At 39.9% G+C, this 21275-nt stretch overlaps 1 protein-coding gene across 3 annotated transcripts in view; it reads left to right on the top strand.

Moving 5' to 3' along the window:
* Positions 1 to 21275, top strand: part of TENM2 (teneurin transmembrane protein 2) — a 6300157-nt gene that overhangs the window by 3948495 nt on the left and 2330387 nt on the right. For all 3 annotated transcript variants that reach the window (XM_073589482.1, XM_073589484.1, XM_073589485.1), the window contains one exon: positions 2507 to 2617. In XM_073589482.1, coding sequence (XP_073445583.1) covers positions 2507 to 2617 — 111 coding nt within the window. The remainder of the gene's footprint in view (positions 1 to 2506; positions 2618 to 21275) is intronic.

Below are 21275 nucleotides of genomic sequence, written 5' to 3'. Positions count from 1 at the left end.
TGAAGGTTCTGGAGTGGCCACCTCAGTCTCCTGACCTCAATATCATTGAGTCACTCTGGGGAGATTTGCTTTTTGCCAAGAAGAGTGGGCAGCTTTACCATCTGAGAAAATAAAGAACCTCATCCACAACTACCACAAAAGACTTCAAGTTGTCACTGATGTTAGAGTGGGCAATTCACGGTATTAAAAAATGGGGTATGTGAACTGTTAATTTGGATGTTTGTTAATTTGGTCATTTGGATGTTTTGGGTTGTTATTATGCTTAAAGAGAGAAAACACAGTAGTTTGACAATAAACGGCTTTACCCAACCACTAACCACGAGTGGAGAAAAAGTGTTGATGTTATCATTCATACTCTCTGAAAAAAGGCCAAGAAAGCAAAAATTCTGCCGAGATATGTAAACTTTTGAGCACAACTGTATGTATATGAATTTGTGAAATAAAAGAGGAAAGTAAAAGTAAATGGATTTCCAAATAATACGGAAAACACTTTTGGAACTTATCAATCAGTCAATATAATCCCCTTGATGCTAACATTAAGTTTCCACAGTTCCATCACCATTTATCTATCTAGAAAGGGAGACAGCACACAGAAAAAAATATGCAAAAAGTAGACTTTTATTAACCCAATTATCTGCGCAAAAAAAGTCTTCTTTTTCCATAGATTGAAGTAATGCCGCCTTTTCTTTTTTATATTACTGGAGCAATTGGATTTTTGTCCAAGGACAACTTGCATCCGAAATATGATATGGGATATCTCACAGACAGTAAAAAGTTGGTAATTGAAGCTTGTTTTGAGAGAAGAAAAAATTACCTGCTGGACTCAGGGCTTCACAAAAATGGCATGTTTTGTGGTGTGTTTCTTCTAAGCAATTATTATTACCTGTCCCCCTACCCACCCCCAAAAGAAAGAAACCAATGACGGGATATGGGTGCCCAATAATTGACATGCATGGGCAGGGCCATTGAATACTATGACTAGCATGTATGGTCTGATTTTATAGAAGAAGTGCTGTGCAATAAAATTGCATAGAAAGGTGTCAGAATACTTATCGCATTGCAGCCTGTCTACCACCAAATGCACCTAAACTGGGCATGTTATTATTCGGAACTAACAGACCAATAGGAAAAGGTGACCAGGTCTGATTAATCATGGCCAAGTGAATGGGCATTCTTACCTGGGAGAAATATCACCAGGATGGGAAGTAGACAAGCCAATGATGACAGTGTGTTGTTCTGAACAATGTTCTGCTGAGAAACCTTGGGTCTTTGACATGCATGTGGTTACTTTGACACGTACAACCTGTTATGGGATTTTTCTATTAAAAAACCTGGTTTACCTCTTGGATAATATTGTACACAAGAGAGCAGAATGGTTTTCTTTCTGGTCTACAAATGTATTGTGTCTATTAATACATGTGAGCAAAGCGAGAATCTTCAGAACTAATCACTGAATGTAAAGGTGTCATAACCTGAGTAATATCCAATAACTTTTCACTACTATTAAAAAGGTAAAGTGTTAACTATGCAATTGTGAATGATTCAGCAATATTAGCATTATTCTTAACAATTTTCCAGATTATTTGTACAAGCTTTGTCTAGTCATTACAGCCTTGAAATGGCATGCGGTAGGAAGAGCAGCTGTGCTGATAATAAGAAGCGATTGTTAGGAAATACTTACTAGAAAGAACAGGAACATCACGGCCAACAAGCTATGCATGAAATTTGAAACTTATTTTATACACTTAAGAGGGAGGCCAGCAACCAAACACATACTAACATGTCCAGCCCTTCATTGCAACAACAGTCTCTAATGGCTATGGAATCTCTCAGCAAAAAATTGGTCACTGAAGAAGGTCTAAGAAGTAAGGTTTCTCCTTGCGGAGAGTGACATGCCAGCTGTGGCTTGTCAAGGTAAGGAGACTTATTCGCCGTGCAATGTTCCTCTGGGAAAATAATATGCAAATTGCCTCTTCAGAAAGAAAGAGGACTTTTACTCTACAGCGCCACCTATTGGTAGTAGCGATCCTACAAGTCACAATCAACCCTTTAACGAGTCTTGTAGTATGACTTAGGATACACTGAAGAAAGAATTCAAGGAGTTACCTAAAGGATCTTAGTGCTTGTTACCACAGGACACCAGGTCTTGTGGAACTCTTGCCTATTTGTGATTGACAGTCGTCCCTATATGACTGCTCATACAGAGATAGATGTCAATCATTAGTAGGACTGCCCACTGCATATATATATATATATCTCCCAGGGATATCATTGAATGAAAACAAGTTCTACTGAAACCTTTCTAACAGACCTATATGTCATTCTCCTCACCTACTTTTCTAGACCATGCTGTCCATAGATTGGACTGAATGCACAATATAACAGGAGCTCTTTAAAGCAAAGCAGTTAAAGCTATCTGCACTTAAAAACTTGAGAGCAAGATTATTTAGAATAAGCAGGGAATTATTTATTGAGTTTTTATTTTTTTTATTTCTTTTTATAACAGAACTCGCAGAAGGACAAAGAGAGGGAGATGGAGAAACATATATACTCTACCTCCAAACTGAGGCATCTACACTGCTGAGGGAGGGAGACAAAAAACAAAGATTTCTAGGAGGTAAATGTGTTGTATGAAATGTAATTAGAAAAAAAAGTGATCCTTGAAAAGAAAACACAATTTCTGTTCAGCTTGTATTATATTGTGTGTACTCTAAAGTTTAGTACATTAATTATCATCACATTTATTGTTGTGCATTGCCTACCTGCTTTGTACCCAAGCTGTTTGCATACAACGTCAACAGCAACCAGTAACGCAATATGGCGTTGGGGGGCAAAATTTGATATGGCATTTTTCACTCAACTAACAGTTCTCAACTAGTAGTGCTATAACATGTTTAAGTAACACTGCCATACAGAAACTAAGTAATGAGAAAAATAAAGCTGAAATGTAACCTCTTTCACACTGTGGCTAGTATGTGGGCAGCCTGCATGATCTCATAGTATTGGTGTCACTAATAAGCTTCATGCAATCCCTGTGTACTACACGTATCTGTGTGATTGGTGTGATACAAGCCTTATAATACTGCATTTATAATACTGTGCCACCATCCCCTTCATTAATTATAGAGGCGTGAGAGGTTTTTTCATCACTATTTTGCACCTGTGTTGCCTCTGCCTTTACCATAGGTCTGATCAGGGCTGCCATCAGGGCATTATTACCCTTACTGGTGTATGGGGCCCATGAGCTGGGGGGGCAAATGACAGGGTTTTCATAAACAGGAGCAGTGTGTGAAGGGAGCAATAGGAGGAGCATCATTGTGACAGACAGCTGAGAGAGGCAGCCAGTGCTGAGCCACAGGAAGGCGGCACCCAAGCATCCAATCATTGCTGAGCCCGCGCTCCTGCAGAATTATCTCCAGTCAGTCATCAAAGAGCAGCAGGAGAAGCTTAGTCCCTGCCGGGTGAGTGCCTGATCCTGCGTTGGTGGATGGTGTCCTGACAGGCTCCAGTTCACACATGCAGTAGATGCATCATCAGTGAGACAGCTGGTGTGCTCAGTGACTGCACCAGCCATACTATAAGCACAGAAGCCGGCACATCAGGATGCTGCTACGTCCTAACCCCTGTCTGTGTCAGCTATCGATCCTGATAAGAGCAGAACAGTGACCCCTCTCCCCTCGCCTCCTGCAGAGAAGCATAAGTCTGCTGAGCCCAATCTGCCCCTCACAGGACACAGCAGCCCCCTCTCAAGATACCCACAGGTGTCATTTACTCTCCAAACTGCTCTGATAAACTTTAGTCTTCAGAATTGTGCTGCTGTGTTCTGTCAGAGGGCAAATGGGACACAGCAGCCCTATCCTTCTCTGGAGGGCTGCAGGGAGTCACCAGGACACTGCTCCTCAGGATCTATAGCTGAGGAATAGGTTCACCTTCCAGAGATGTCATAAACATAAACGCACAATATATATATATATATATATATATAAATATAAATAGTGTACACATATTACAAGCACAGTATATGTAGAAGTATGCGAAAATTCCACAGTATTAAAAAAAAGAAGTAATTGAGGCTGGACTCCAGCTTGAAAGGCTATTTGGAGAATATCTGCAGGGGGAATAAAGGAATTTAGTCCTCGCTCATGGGAGCATATAACACAGCCAAGTGTATCTGATATTTTTATCAGATAGCACTCGGCCCAATGGTATACTATGGGGCAGCGCAGATCTGTGATTTTTCCCACAGACTGAGTGACTATGAAATTTGTATTGCACGCATCCACTCAAGTATATAGTTGCGTGTGAAATAACGGATTGCACTGAGCTGTCATCTGAGTGCAGTCCAACATCCACGACCTCAGACAATGGAGAAGATGGAGAAATTAAGTTCTCTGTATTATCAATGAGCTCCAATTGTCTCATCTAAGAGAATCAGCGCACACTAAACTGACACTCGGATGAGAATTTGAGCCTTGTGTCAGTAGCATATTTGAGTTGATTCTCTCGCATGAGAGAATTATCACTTGCGTGACTCCAGCCTTACACTTTTTTTCCTCTGGACGTTACAATATAAGTATCCTTCTCCCTAAAGCGCCCTGAACTGAGCATCTATGATATGAACATGTCAGTTACATACAACCGCCAAAGAAAATGCAAAATGTACCTGTACACTATATATAGAGCCTCTGTGTGTAATGTCACTGGTGAGTCACTGTATTACCTGTACACTGACACAATATACAGAGCACCTGTGTATAATGTCACTGGTGATCCTTGTATTATCTGTACACTAAACAATATATACAGAGCTCCTGTGTATAATGTCACTGGTGATCCCTGTATTACCTGTACACTGTCACTATATACAGAGCTCCTGTGTGTAATGTCACTAGTGATCACAGTATTACCTGTATACTGACACTATAAACAGAGCTCCTGTGTATAATGTTTCTGTTGATCACTGTATTCCCTGTACACTATACACTATATACAGATCTTCTCTGTGTAATGTCTCTGGTGATCACTGTATTACCTGCACACTGACACTGTGTACAGAGCTCCTGTGTATAATGTCACTGGTGAGCGACTGTATTACCTGTACCCTGACACTGTATACAGAGCTCTTGTGTATAATGTCACTGGTGATCCCTGTTTTACCTGTAGACTGACACTGTATACAGAGCTCCTGTGTATAATGTTGCCAGTGATCACTGTGTTACCTGTACACTGACAATATATACAGATCTCCTGTGTATAATGTCACTGGTGATCCCTGTGTCACCTGTACACTATATACATAGCTTCTGTGTGTAATGTCTCTGGTGATCACTGTATTATCTGTACACTGACACTATATACAGAGTTCCTGTGTATAATGTCACTGGAGATCCCTGTGTTACCTGTACACTGACACTATATACAGAGCTTCTGTGTACAATGTCACTGGTGATCCCTGTGTTACCTGTACACTGACACTATATTCAGAACTCCTGTGTATAATGTCACTGGTGATCCCTGTCTTACCTGTACACTGACATTATATACAGAACCCCTGTGTATAATGTCACCGGTGATCCCTGTGTTACCTGTACACTGACACTATATACCGTAATCTATGAAAATGAACAAATTAAAGTCAGACATTGTTTTTCAACCATGCTTCCACAGCATTTAAAAAAAAATAAAACTCATGAAATAGGCCTGGAGAGAAATGATGGTACCGTAAACTTAATATTTTGTTGCACAACATTTTGAGGCAATCACTACAATCAAACGATTCCTGTAACTGTCAATGAGACTTCTGCACCTCTTAACAGGTATTTTGGTCCGCTCCTCAAGAGCAAACTGCTCCAGTTGTCTTGTGTTTGAAGGTTGCCTTTTCCAGATGGCATGTTTTAGCTCTTTCCAAAGATGCTCAATAGGATTTAGGTCAGGGCTCATAGAAGGCCACTTCAGAATAGTCCAATGTTTTCCTCTTAGTCATTCTTGGGTGTTTTTAGCTGTGTGTTTTGGGTCATTATTCTGTTGTAAGACCCATGACCTGCAACTGAGACCAAGTTTTCTGACACTGGGCAGCACAATTCTCTCTAGAATCCCTTGATAGTCTTGAGATTTCATTGTACACCACACAGTTTCTAGGCACCCTGTGCCAGATGCAGCAAAGCAGTCCCACAACATAACAGAGCCTCCTCCATTTTTCCCAGTAGGGACAGTGTTCTTTTCTTGATATGCTTCATTTTTCCATCTGTGAACATAGAGCTGATGTGACTTGCCAAAAAATTCCATTTTTGTCTCATCTGTCCATAGGATATTTTCACAGAAGCTTTGTGGCTTGTCAACATGTAGTTTGGCAAATTCTAGTCTGGCTTTTTTATGATTTTTTTTCAACAATGGTGTCCTCCTTGGTCGTCTCCCATGAAGTCCACTTTGGCTCATACAACGATGGATGGAGCGATCTGACACTGATTTCCTTGCGCTTGAAGTTTACCTTTTATCTGTTTAGAGGGGGGGAGGAAGGGGGAAAGGGGAACACAATTAAAGATATCAAATATACTTAATAAATCATTGTAATGAACACCTATAAAGGCAATGTGCCCGCTCCCAATGAAAATGGATGGCAGACCATCCAGTGTAAGATAGAAAAACCAACTGAAGATGGTGAGGAAATACCTGGTAGTAGCCGTGTATATAAATCAAGTAATAAAAATAAAAATAAAAAGAATAAAATTGCTTTGATAAAAAAGCCTTTATTAATAGATTATATTTGGCCAAACAACATACAAATATGAGTTATAAAATTAGTGCTAGAGGCAATGATGTAATGAGTAAATATACCAATATATGGGATAAATCCAGCCAATGTATACTCAAATAATAATCAACTCTATACCACATAAACATGTCGCAGATAAAATGAGCCCATGTTAAAGATCAATGTCATATCATCAAAAACAGACATAAAGTGCAAAATAGTGCAAAATGTTAACACAACGGATAAAAACCGCTGTGATAGTACAAATAAATAGTGCAAAGAGTATAAATGAATTTACAAAAAAAATTGTGCAAAATATGCAAAGGTGTGAAAAAATGCAAAAAAATGTGCAAAAATAAACCACAATGGTGGTATTGAAGTTATGCAAAATGTATATCAATTGCAAAGATACAAAATATGTACTACGGAATCCATGAGATGTGCAAACACTTATTGGAACAAACCACGGTAGTGAATGTTAGATGTGCACTGCAAAGAAAACATGGGCCAATTAATGAAGCCACAAGACGGAATAATATAAAATTGGGCTGAATAACTGTGAATCTAAGACAAGTGGGAGAAGCGGTATGCACTTTATATCTGTTTTTGCTGCTATGACATTGATCTTTAACATGGGCTCATTTTTTCTGTGACCTGTTTATGTGGTGTAGAGATGATTATTATTTGAGTACACATTGGCTGGATTTATCCCATATATTGGTATATTTACTCATTACATCATTGCCTCTAGCACTAATTTTAGAACTCATATTTTGTATGTTGTTTGGCCAAATATAATCTATTAATAAAGGCTTTTTTATCAAAGCAATTTTATTCTTTTTATTTTTATTACTTGATTTATATACATGGCTACTACCAGGTATTTCCTCGCCATCTTCAGTTGGTCTTTCTACCTTTAATCCGTTTAGAGGTACAATCATTTCTGTCCAGGCCAACTTCATGAGTTTTATTTTTAAAAAAAAATTCTGTGGAAGCTTGGTTGAAAAGCAATGTCTGACTTTCATTTGTTCATTTTCATAGAATTTTTATTTATTACTAGCTTTTTCAGATTCAAGTTATTTCTGTGACCATTGTGGGTTTTTCTGTCATTAAACAAGTGGTACCAACAAGTTTGATTATGTGTGTATGCCTAAAAAGAGTATTGTATATTTAAATAAAATTCTAATATCTTAGAGTAGAATAGGGCCCTTCCAAAATAATCTATCTTGTTGTGATAACGGCTTAAAAAAATCTTTTAGCTAAAACAAAAGCTGATGCCTATGTATGAGATTTGGTGTTTGATGGGAACTGTTCATGTGTGATTAATGAGGATGTGGTGCAAAAGTGGAGCTTTTCCTAGAGTGGACAGTTGGACTGTGAAAGGTTTGAGGGTTGGAGGCGGAGCTGGGGTGAGCATGGGCAATAGTCTTAAGAAGGCCCCAAAATTTTGCCAGTATGGGGCCCTGAAATTCCTGGTGACAGTCCTGGGCCTGATGAAACCTGCAGTGCATTAGTCTTGGGACCTGGTGTTTGTAAATACCGCCTTATTTTTATGTCATTTTCAGATAGTAGCTTAAAATGTTTGCTCCACGGCATGCGGATTCTGTGAGATATGGAGCTTGTATTCACATCTTTTCCAAAGAAGATTTTTGTTGGCCAAACAAAATGTCACTTATCAATGTCCCTTGACCATAAATAAGCCAGCTCTGTACAGATGATCTTGCATGCTTATTCTGTTGGGGTGAAGGAGGTAAACCACTGTATGATTGTTCTGACATTGAGCTAAAAACAAGAAAACACCATCATTAATGTATAAGCAAAAATGTTATCTTTATTGTACACCAAGAAACATTATCTAAAAACATTAAAAAACATACAGAAGGGGATTTGATATGATACGTGAAAATGTGGATTGCACATGAAGTCAAGATCATATCATGCAAATTCATAATCATAATTGATGAAAGATATAACAACGGGAAACAGAGTATATGTATGATAATGGGAAATATGTACCACAGCATAATACTGTATAGTGCGTAAAAAAATGACCATCCAAAAATTTATATAATATAATTTATAGCACTGAGTTACACATTAATCATCAGTAATTCAGCATATGAATAGTATAGTAAAACAAATGTATGTACAGATAATCTGAAAGACATCACAAGCTAATATTGATACCCAAAATAGCACGCTCACTGTATACAGTGGATCCGAAAAAAAACAGTAATACTATGCATCTAATATTCAACCATAGTATCAATTATCTTAGCAATAGAATCTGTCTGGTCAAGCACTGTATTCTGTCTGGTTAAGTAAGCGGCTATCATATGTCCTACACGGACAATATTGCATAGAGTACCTATATAACATATATATATTGCATATAACCCCTATAGAATTCCCAGTAAGCAATTGAGTTAACCAATGCAAATCATACCATCATTCATGTGTTACCATTTTCCAACCTGCTTCATCAGAAGGGGTTTGCTTAATGAATGGGGTTAAGGGATTTATATACTACTCTCATTCAATCAAGCCCAAGTACCTTGATTAGCACCAATGTACAATGCTCACAACAGAATCCTGTGGACCCAGAAGTCCAGGGTTGGGCATCCAGTGATGCAATGACATGACCCCAAGATGCATCATAAAGGAGCGCATCATAGCATCACCACAGGGACGAGTTGCCCAGGGGACCCAGCTGTCAGTCTTCCAGGGCAAGCACACTGTGTTCAGGAGTCACCTAAGAACCTTCTCACAGGAAGGAGTTAGACCTACAAAAATTTACACATACATCAGGTTCAACTGAACTGAAAAACTAATAGAATATCCACGTATAGGTTTGTTTCAAAAGACGAAGATGGGTTAAATCCAAATAAACAAACTAGAGAGGAAGAACAACACATTAATTTACCGTATAAAAAAATAAAAGAATGTGAATAAATAATATGCCTAAAGATGAAAGACTATTATGTCTTATAAAATAGTGTGACAAAGTCACTGGCAAAGTATTGGAAGGGTGATTATGTGTCACTGAGGTTATTAGCTTCAAGTGATGCGAACCTAGGAAAATGCGAAAATGCTCCTGCATACTAAGCGCTGAGAGGGGTTAATTGGCCATGTTATGGGCTGGGTTTAGTGAACAGTGAAAAGTGGGTGAGAGGCTCTTCACCACATTTCCACCCCAGGGTGGAGTCCAGGGAATAAATACACAGCCAGAGGATAAATACACATCTAATAGATATGTCATTTCTGGGATGGCTGAGGGCTGATGTTCTTAGTTTGAGAATGGGCAAATATCCATGGGCCAATATCCGTTGCTGGTTAGTAAATATAGTGGGGACCCCATATCAATTGCTTTTGGGTTACCCTATAATAGCCAGCAAAGGCTAAGCAAACCGCTGTGAGCTGCACTAGGAACCTTTAAGGCTATTGGACCCTTCCCAGAATATTAACATCAGCCCCCAGCTGTCGGCTTTCCCTCAGCTAGATAAAAAAGCAAAGGGGGTTACCATGCCATTTTTATATTTATTTAAGACACAATATACACACAGTGGGTGCTGACTCCAACTCCCATCACCTTTGCCTGATCGCAAGAAGACCAGGCAACACTGATGAGAGCTGCAGTCAGCACACAGTGCATGGAAACAGCACTAACTGTACTGCTTTTCCCAAGCGCCAATACGTGTCACACTAATGCGGCACATGGATGTGTACGGGATGTGATGTGATGTGCTGGAAGCTGACCAGAAATGAGATAATTTCATGAGGAGATTGTGACGGGACTAAAAATGCTTCAGTTCCATCACCATGTCCTCCTCCGACAGCGCAGACAGCAGGATCGCCTTGGAATCGGGGATGCCGGCCATGAGAGTGGATCATGATATGTCCTGCATCGGGAGGCTCAGGTGGGCACTACAATGGGAGCCAGGCTGCTATGGTATCTCTATAGAATCTTTCTTTATTTCTTTCTCTCTTTTTCTTTCTTTCTCTGTTCTTTCTTTCTCATTCTCTGTTCTGTCTTTCCCTCATTTTCTTTCTCTCTATGTTCTTTCTTTCTCTCTCTAATCTTTCTTTTTTCTTTCTCTCTCTCTGTTCTTTCTTTCCCCTCTTTCTTTCTTTTTCTTTCCTCTCTTTCTTTCTCTCTGTTCTTTCTTTCTTTTCTTTACTTCTTTCTTTCTCTCGCTGTTCTTTCTCTGTCTCTCTCTGTTCTTTCTTTCATTCCACTCTCTCTTTCTCTCTCTGATCTTTCTTCTTTCTCTCTCTGTTCTTTCTTTCTCTCTCGCTCTCCTTTCTTTCTCTCTCTGTTTTCTTTTTTTCTCTCTTTCTCTCTGTTTTCTCTCTTCCTTAGTGCCAGTCAGTGTGCCCATAATGCCAGCCACTGTGCCCTCAGTTCCAGTCAGTGTGATTAGCAGTGCTAAATGGGTGCGGTTGGGCGTGGACATGGGTGTGACAAGTTGCGAAATGGATGTGGCCGGGGCATGGCCTAAAATTTGCAGCGGCGTGTGCTGTCTTTCTCCCTCTTTCCCTTCTTCAAAAGTTAGGAGGTATGATAGGGGTGGCTGTGACCAGGGGGTCTGGTTGTCCAATGGATAGCAGTTCTGCCAGGAATTCTGTCACCGTGCATACAAAAGGGGACAGAGCTTTGGGAGGAGTACTGTACCTAAAAGCAATAAATAGTACTGAGCTGAAATACTGGGCACAGCTCTGACTACATGTTATATAGTCATGTTAATCTCCTCTCACTTCTTGTAACCTACAAGTGTACAAAGATATTATATAGTCACCATGTGACTAGTGGGCCTGTGTAACTTCAAATGCCAGGTCTGAATTTTAGTCCCAGTCCGGCCTTGCTGAGGTCGGGTTTATTTTTTTTTATCATAGACAGCACTTTGACAGATATTACTGTCGTATGAACATAGCCTGACAATACTTGTTGCAATGACACTTATCGTAACACGCAATAGAAGTTGATCAAGCAATAAATTGGGAACATTGGAAAAAAGTTTTTCTCACACCTCTACTCCACATGCAGAGATTCACATCACATGTGGTCAGGAGTTGACAGGCAGGGGGTAAGAATCCTTATTGCAGTCTATGTAGTGGATGTGATAAGTCACAGATCACAGGGGGAGCACTATCAGGGACTTAAACCTTACCAGTCCTGCACAGGACATGCAACAGTACAAGCTGGGAGCAAAGAAGAAGGTAAGAGTTTACCTTCACATACAAAGGTGAGGACTTCAGCCCTCTGGCTGTGAGTGAAAGCAGACCACACAGGAACACTCAGGGGGCCAGATGTGGCCCATGGGCCACAGTTTTCCCAGACCTGGTGTGTCTGAAACATCCAGTAGTGGCTATTATGAGGCATCTATGGCATACTACTCTCATTAGATCTAATCTCCTATTGCACATTATCTCAGCACACTTTTATACTCTACAGAAGTGGTACACACCATTTTCAAACTATTCATTTTAATATTACTAATAAAATCATAATATTCTGCACAAGTCTTAATATGGGAAAATCTGCAGTTCTATGTTATATTGCTTGAACTTCTATATTAAAATATTTTTTAAGTGAGGAAATGGCTTGGTGCAGCAACTGTATATGTAAAAATATTAGAACATTTGCTACTTTTAAAATGGTTTGAACAAAGTATCTCTTACAAACACGTGCATGCTTCACTCAGCACAGGGCATTGCATATCATATAGTTGGTCCTAAAAGTAACTGCATCTCAGAAAAAGCTATTATTATCATAGTCTGCTGTAAAATGATATGGATGGGTGTATCTGTACTATACAAACGGGTGAATGTATCTTTCTACTCTATATCTGTCTAACAAGCAACCTTTCATGTATTTAATGTGACAGTCAGGACAGGGTGTAACATCTGCGCTGGGAGCTGCAAGTTGCCACGAGGAACTGGCATTGGTCAGAGCTAGTGATGAGTGAGTATACTCGTTGCTTGGGTTTTCCCAAGCATGCTCAGGTGTCCTCTGAGTATTTTGGCGCGCTCGGAGATTTAGTTTGTGTCGATGCAGCTGCATGATTTGTGGCTGCTGGACAATGTGAGGATTGCCTGTTTGTTAGGGAATTCCCCCATGTATTCAGCTTGTCTAGCAGCCGGAAATCATGCAGCTGTGTCGATAAAAACTAAATCTCCGAGCACACCAGAATACTCGGAGGACACCTGAGCGTGCTCGGGAAAACCTGAGCAACAAGTACTCGCTCATCACTAGTCAGAGCATCTAGCTAAATACACCCCAGTTGTTGCCCAGGGTGTATGTGCCTGCCTACCATTTTGGTAACAGTAACAGGTTTATCTGGATTTGATGTCCGCTACATAGGAAAAACATATGTTGCATGACCATACAACATTCTACAATAGTAGCACAAAATGTTTCTCTCTAATTACAGAGAAATAACAGGGAACATTGTATGCCTGTAAAATGCATGAATCACAATTTGGCAGCCTGCTTCATGGTGGTTAATAATTAACATTCCTGTCAATTTTCGTTGTGCAGTGAAGTGCAGTTTAAACGGTAGGCTGGCAACACATTTTGGAGACAGGCACACACATATACCTTCACATGACAAGATTGTAAATTAGCCAGTTTGGAGGATGCCAGGAATAAATTGTTCTCATTGCTAAGATTCATAATGTAGATAAATGAGTATTCTTCAGACTGGCTTCTCTTGTTATAATACACTCGATACCAGAGAATAGGGTCAATGAGCTCTGACAAGAGAACTGATCCCAAGATACCTTTCCACATAAAAATGAGGCAAGCCAACAAGCAAGCACTGGTAAGGAAAAACGAAATGTACAAAAGCTCTAATTAGGATTGCTCTATAAGTTTTACTGGATGTTTTAATTTTCTGTCTAAATAAGGCCAGATTTATGAAATCTGATGTTTTGCAAAAGAAAATATATAATTATACAAAAAAAATTACTGTCAATGTAGTATTAGATAAATTAAAGTTTTACAACATTTGAACTTTTTCATTGTTCCCAATCCCTAAACCCCTTCCTGGCATTTGATCTACTATCCTGTCCATGTGCCCTGGGCTTTAATGCCCATGGACTGGATAGTACATCATCGCGATCAGCTGCGCTCGCGGGGGTCTCCCTGCATGCTTCCCTGAAACTAACTCGAACAATAAAACTGCTTTATTAATTTTACCACACGCGGAACGGTGTAAACGCACTCCCCCAAAAGAAATTCATGAATTGCTGTTTTTTGTTCATTTTGCATCACAAAAATCAGAATAAAAAGCGATCAAAAAATGACATGTGCCCGAAAATGGTACCAATATAAATGTTAACTATTCCTGCAAAAAATAAGACCTCACATGACTGTGGGTCAAAATATGGAAAAATTATAGCTCTCAAAATGTGGTGATGCAAAAACTATTTTTTGCACTAAAAAGCGTCTTTTAGCATGTGAAAGCTGCCAAACATAAAAACCTGCTGTAAATAGTAGTTAGAATTGGGGGGTTTCCACTGTTCAGGCACATCAGGGGCACTCCAAACTCAACATGGCATCTGATCTCAATTCCAGCCAATTCTGCGCTGAAAAAGTCAACCGGTGCTCCTTCCCTTCCAAGCGCTGCCATGCACCCAAACAGTGGTTTACCCCCACATTGGGTATCAGCCTACTCAGGACAAATTGCACAATAACTTTTGGGGTCCAATTTCTTATAAACTTCTGTGAAGCCCTTGGGGGTTCAAACTTCTCACCACACATCTAGATAAGTTCCATGGGGGGTCTAGTTTCCAAAACGACATATTTAGACATATCAGGGGCTCTACAAATGCGACATGGCATCCAGCCAATTCTGCATTGAAAAAGTCAAACGGCGCTCATTCCCTTCCAAGCTCTGCCATGCACCCAAACACCGCGGTTCCCCCCACATATCAGGTATCAGCGTACTCAGGACAAATTGCACAATTACTTTTATGGTCAAATTTCTCCTGTTGCCCTTGGTAAAATAAATAAAATCGGACCTGAATAATATTATTGTGAAAATAAGTTAAATGTTCATTTTTTTAAAAAACATTCAAAAAATTCTAGTGAAGCACATGAAGGGTTAATAAACATCTTGAATATGGTTTTTAGCACCTTGAGGGGTGCAGTTTTTAGAATGGTGTCACTTTTGGGTATTTTTTATCATATAGACCCCTCAAAGTGACTTCAAAAGTGATGTGGTCCCTAAAAAAAATGGTGTTGTAAAAATGAGAAATCGCTGGTCAACTTTTAACCCTTATAGCTTCCTAACTAAAAAAAAAATTTGGTTCCAAAATTGTACTGATGTAAAGTAAACATATGGAAAATGTTACTTGTTAAGTATTTTGTGTGCCATATCTCTGTGATTTAAGGGCATGAAAATTCAAAGTTGGAAAATTGCGATATTTTCAAAATTTTTGCCAAACTTCCATTTTTTCACAAATGAACGCAAGTTATATCAAAGAAATTTTACCAGTAACATGAAGTATGATATGTCACGAGAAAACATTGTCAGAACCACCAGGATCCATGGAAGCGTTCCATAGTTATTACCTCATAAAGGGACATTGGTCAGAATTGTTAAAACTTACCCGGTCATTAACATGCAAACCACCCTTGGAGGTAAAGGGGTTAAAGCAGGCTTAGGCTAACTGAGGCCTGTGGGCAACATCTGGCCTTTTGGAGGTTCCTGTCAGTGGACTGGAACAGTGAAAACACTGGAAATGGAATGTGACATGGCATAGAAGTTCCTGCAGCATTACTGTGTTTATATGTGTAGATACATAGACCTGACCCATAGACGCATAGACCTGACCCATAGATGCCTAGACCTGACCCATAGGTGCCTAGACCTGACCCATAGATGCGTAGACCTGACCCATAGATGCCTAGACCTGACCCGTAGATGCCTAGACCTGACCCATAGATGCATAGACCTGACCCATAGATGCCTAGACCTGACCCGTAGATGCCTAGACCTGACCCGTAGATGCGTAGACCTGACCCATAGATGCCTAGACCTGACCTGTAGATGCCTAGATCTGACCCATAGATGCTTAGACCTGACCCATAGATGCCTAGACCTGATCTGTAGATGTCTAGACCTGAACTGTAGATGTCTAGACCAGACCCATAGATGCCTAGACCTGACCCATAGATGCCTAGACCTGACCCATAAATGCCTAGACCTGACCCATAGATGCCTAGACCTGACCCATAGATGCATAGACCTGACCCATAGATTCCTGGACCTGACCCGTAGATGCCTAGACCTGACCCATAGATGTTTAGACCTGACCCGTAGATGCCTACACCTGATCCAAGGGGAAGGCAGAAGAAATGTAAGTGGCAGAAGATAATAAGAATGGGAGCTGGAGCAGGAGAAAGAAATCAAGCAGGATTAGAGAAAAATAGAGACAGAGGCAGAATCTAGGACAAAGATAGAGCTAGAGACCATTAGGCAGGAGTCACACTAGGGAGAAGTACGGACGAGTGCTATGCGAGAAAAAAATCGCATAGAATTTGGACCAATGTTAATCTATGGGGCAGCTCTCATCATGCATATCTTTCTCATCCGTATTATACGTGCGGAGGAAATTGCAGCGTATTACGGCCGAGATTTGCCAATGCAAGTCTATGGGTGCTAGAAGAAAACAGATTACACACGCGCCATATGTGTGACTTGTGAGAAATATGCACCGGTGTCCTTTCGAAAAGCAGGCAATTCAGTGCGCTATACTGTAAAATCACACTGACAGGTAAAAATAGAATAGATAGAATACATGTTAACACATAGTATATATATGTCATATTTATATTTCAGAGAGATATAGATAGCAAAATAGGTGAAAATTCAATTGCCGGCTTCTGTAAAATCATTACAGAACCCGACATGAAATGACACATGGTTTACATACAGTAAACCATTTCATTTCAATTAGTTTTAAATATGTCTTTGACTAATAATTAGATTATTGTATGTATGTAAAATTTGGGACATGTAGGTGTTAAATTAACAGGTATATTCCTGGAAAAATTGCGTGGGTGGCAATTTTCTCTGCCAGAGAGGGAAAGCCAGTGATTGAGGGCGGATATTAATAGCCTAGGGAGGGACCATGGTTATTTCCCCCCGGCTACAAACATCTGTCCCCAACCACCCCAGAAAAGGCACATCTGTAAGAGGGTGTGTGAGCCATGCAGGGGGGTTGTGAGCCATGCAGGGGGAGTTGTGAGCCATGCAGAGGGAGCTATGAGCCATGCAGGGGGAGTTGTGAGCCATGCTGGGGAATTTGGGAGCTACACATAGCAGGACAGGACAGGGGGGAGCCACACATAGCAGGACAGGATGGGAGGAGCCACTCATAGCAGGCCAGGATGGGGGGAGCCACACATAGCAGGACAGGACGGGGGGAGCCACGCATAGCAGGACAGGATGGGGGAACCACACATAGCAAGACAGGGATGCGGTGACAATGCATACCTGGCTTATACTCGAGTCAATAAACTTAATCAGTTTTCCGTGGCAAAATTAGATGCCTCAGCTTATACTCGGGTCGGCTTATACTCGAGTATATACAGTATCTTTATTGAACTTGTACTGTAGACAAATGCCATATATAATCTGCAGCAAAAACACAGCAAAATCTGCTTTTTAGAAGCTGCATTTCTACTGCCAACAAAGCAGGTTTTGGCTGCAGAAAATAACACAGCGAAAAAGCAACATGTGAACATAGCCTAGAGGAATCCGAAAGAAGTGAATTGCATTAAACAATCAATATTTATATAATAACTAGATGGAGGCCCGATGCGATCGCATCGGGAGGGTGGTAATGTCACGATGGGGGCAAGCTTTGCAGCGTTGAGAATCTCTCCCCCCATGTGCTCACCCACCTATCCACTCTCTCAGTCACATTAAAACATGCGCTTCTCCTGTACAAAGATCGTGGCAGTTAGTGAATCATTCGGCTGATCCCAGTGGCTGCGTGTTTGCGACGGTGTTCCGCTGGTGGTACCGTGCAAGAGGCTGCGTGAGTGTGATAGTGTGAGAGTGTGAGTGTGATAGTGTGAGAGTGTTAGTGTGAGAGTATGAGTGTGAGAGTGTGAGTGTGAGAGTGTGAGTGTGAGAGTGTTAGAGTGTGGGAGAGTGTGAGTGTGTGAGTGTGTGTGTGGTGCGTATGGCGTATAGAGTATGTGTGTGTGTGTGTGGTGCGACGGTGTTCCGCTGGTGTACAGCACAATAGGTTGGTACCAGCAACATTTTCCATATTGAGACACACATCACTTGGGTGTCCCAATATGGCGGTCGGTGAACTTCCTCTGCTTGGAATTCTGGAATGCGGTGACATCTGGAAAGAATAGGAAATTAAAACATTACAAGGCAATTCTATAAATAGATACTTGTGGTAGTTGTTTCCCTACCTGTTACCAATAGCCAAGATTAGCAGGGTGTCACTCCAAGGAGTATCACCTTTGATGTAGGTTGGAAATTGGACAGGGTAAGATCACAATGCCCACTTTGACCATGAAATCCCCTTTTTGTGTCTTCTGTCACCTCCATTCATTCAAGTAACTGTGTCTAAGTAATTTCTACAGTCTATACAATATCAATTGCCTCCTGATTGCAAGTTGTAATGTTCACACATACTGTATGATTATGTACCCAATATCATTTTTTAGGTTGCTCTTGACAGTGACGCTTACTTATATTTGCAGTTATAAATATATTAAGATAACTCATAGCAAGCTAAGGCTCCAGATCCAACCACCGACTGCACAAGTAAGAGCGCCTGCACCCATTGTTATTATTATTATTATTCAAAGTAGTAGTAGTCGTAAAACATACATTTTACTGTCACAAAACGAAGGTGTGTGCTATAACCTACAACCAAATTCTGGTTAAAAAAAAAAAAGTGAGAGTGTGACCCAATGTATTATTGTGCTAAAACAGAATAATAACAGTGGGGTTACATGGTAAAGTTCTTATCATAGGCACATGCCTCTCCATCCCTACCCAAGCTCTGCCCCTTTGGCCTGTGACAGGGGCGGACATATTACTGGTGCAATCTATGCAGCCGCACAGGGGCACAGAAGATGAGGGGGCCCATTTATACCTCCAAAGCAGGTGCAATTTTGCATTTTTAGGAGATCTTGGGCTGCAAAGGGCCCATGTATTGTTCTTGCACAGGGGCCCTTTTCTGTCTGTGGCCACCAGTGGCCAGTGACTAGTCTAAGTAGTAAAACTGCTAATTAATCATCATTACATAAATAATATTTCTGCATTCCTTTAAAGATGGCTGATAACATACAAGAATGGGAACCACTATTATTAACATATATAATAAAATATAGGTCTCAGCAATGTCATATTTCAGAAAGGAAAATGTATGAGTTTCTAAGGATAGCATAGCAAATTGAATATATGGAATGGATAGCAGCTTTTTAGCTAGATTCGTACAAATCTTGTTCTACGTTATATTATACATGATCATTGTGAAGAGAAATTGTTCAGTCATGAGCTACCATCATGTATAAACTGGAAACGGTTTTATTTCCAACTGTTGATTCCAATACACTTCAAACAGAAGAGATTAGGAACTACTGCCACCTCTTGTTTTCTTATTGGTTCTCTACATATTATCAGGTTTTCTAAAGCATCTAGTACACAAACCGCCCAGCAAATTAATGTTGACTACAGTTGAGAACTGAAAATGTTTAAGCTCTACAGATGTGTCAGCATCACTTAGCTTCCTTTTGGTTTTAACTTTCACTAAATCAACACTTTAGTTTTTTCCCTGAGATAATCAAAATAATTTTAGTCTTTATTGAACTGAAACATATCAAGGTCGAATATAAAATACCTACAAATACAGTTAATAATACATACAGGAGAGAAGAACAAGGACAAGCCATACAATGAATGTATATTAAACTTACTATAATGTATATAGAAAGATGCTTATAGCATTTTGTGTTTTTATATCAAACATGCAACCATCCCTAAATATACTGCTCAAAAAAATAAAGGGAACACTATTCCATTTGCAGCAGGCTGTTTGTGTTCCCTTTACTTTTTTTGAGCAGTATATATATATAAAATATTCAGAATTGAGAGTCCTCAGTGGTTGATACCTTTTAATGGCTAACTGAAAAGATGGTAACAAATTGCAAGCTTTTGAAGCTACTTAGATCTCTTCATTGGGCATAGTATAACAATATATGGAGAGTCACATATTTATACACAACAAGACACATGAATAATGTAATAGTTAAGACAAGTGATATGAAGTAGAACTATTATTATGGGAGAGGGATAAACAGTTGTGGCTGTAAATATTGGAACAGTTCAAAGATAAGAAGTGTGAAAGTTTCATTGTCCTGTTGAGGTCTGGTTCTGTGTTGTGATGCCCCCAAATGTTCTGAAGAGCAGATTACTTAGGTGATGTAGAAAGACATAAATCCATGCAACACATTCATTCCATGCTACACAGTCATTAACAATGTGAAAACAATAAGAAACGGAGTACAAGGTCCATAAAATATGTAAAAAAGTATAATTTTATTGGAAACAAGATTAAATCTTAATTATCCATGTGCAAAAAATGTTAATTTACAAAGAAGCAAGCAAAAATAGTACAAACAAGGTACAGAGAAACAATTTGCAACAGGTGTTCTGTCTCCGACATAATTCATGATCTTTGACTGTCTGCTTGTTTATGTATATATATACAGTGATTTGCTGAGAATATCCATAATGTTCAGTTTCTGCCATACATTTAATGTTTTCATTGTTTCTGGCTCCATCTAGTGGCCAGACTCATAACTGCAGTGTTATTGTGTGTCTTAGTTTCACTTTCTAATCTTCTTTCCCTCCAATTCACAATGTATTTTGGGAAGGCTTGCAAAGCACCCTGGTAAGTTGGCAAAGCATTATGGTTTAGTCCAGCCCCCATTTTTCCCTCCAGTCCTCCATTTTCTCTCAAGCCTGCTTCCTGTGAACATCTTATTTCTCTACTCCCCTTGTGTTAGCATCGCTGGTAGGTAATCACGCTTCCTATATCTAATTTCTGTCTTAGATCAGCCTGCTTAGTTAGTTTTCCCCTCCTCAGCTATTAGCGCAGATAATGTATGTTATGTATATTATGTATTCCTATGAACCCAGTACTGATTGTAATTATATGCTTTACTCGTAATTTCACCGCGCCAATATACCATCACGTTCAATACAGTACAGATTCAACTACAGTGTCCATTATTGGACCCCGGTATAGCGGTTTAGCTGCTTGTATAAGCTACATGAATCCTGGTTCATTAGTGAGGACAGAACAGTGAAACAGCGGCTCTCCAGCTAGTGGGAACACAGAGAAAAAAGCCTTCCATCTTGCTGGACCGCAGTAAAACCTCAAAAAGAGGAAAAAAAAATCCTCCAAAAAATCCTCCAAAAAATTCAGTTACTGAATTTTTTGGAGGATTTTTTTTCCTCTTTTTGAGGTTTTCATATTAGAG

This window comes from Dendrobates tinctorius, unplaced genomic scaffold (genome assembly GCF_039654945.1).
Source record: "Dendrobates tinctorius isolate UK_male_01 unplaced genomic scaffold, ASM3965494v1 ptg000108l, whole genome shotgun sequence".
Taxonomy (NCBI): domain Eukaryota; kingdom Metazoa; phylum Chordata; class Amphibia; order Anura; family Dendrobatidae; genus Dendrobates; species Dendrobates tinctorius.
This window is presented reverse-complemented; position numbering and strand designations above follow the sequence as displayed.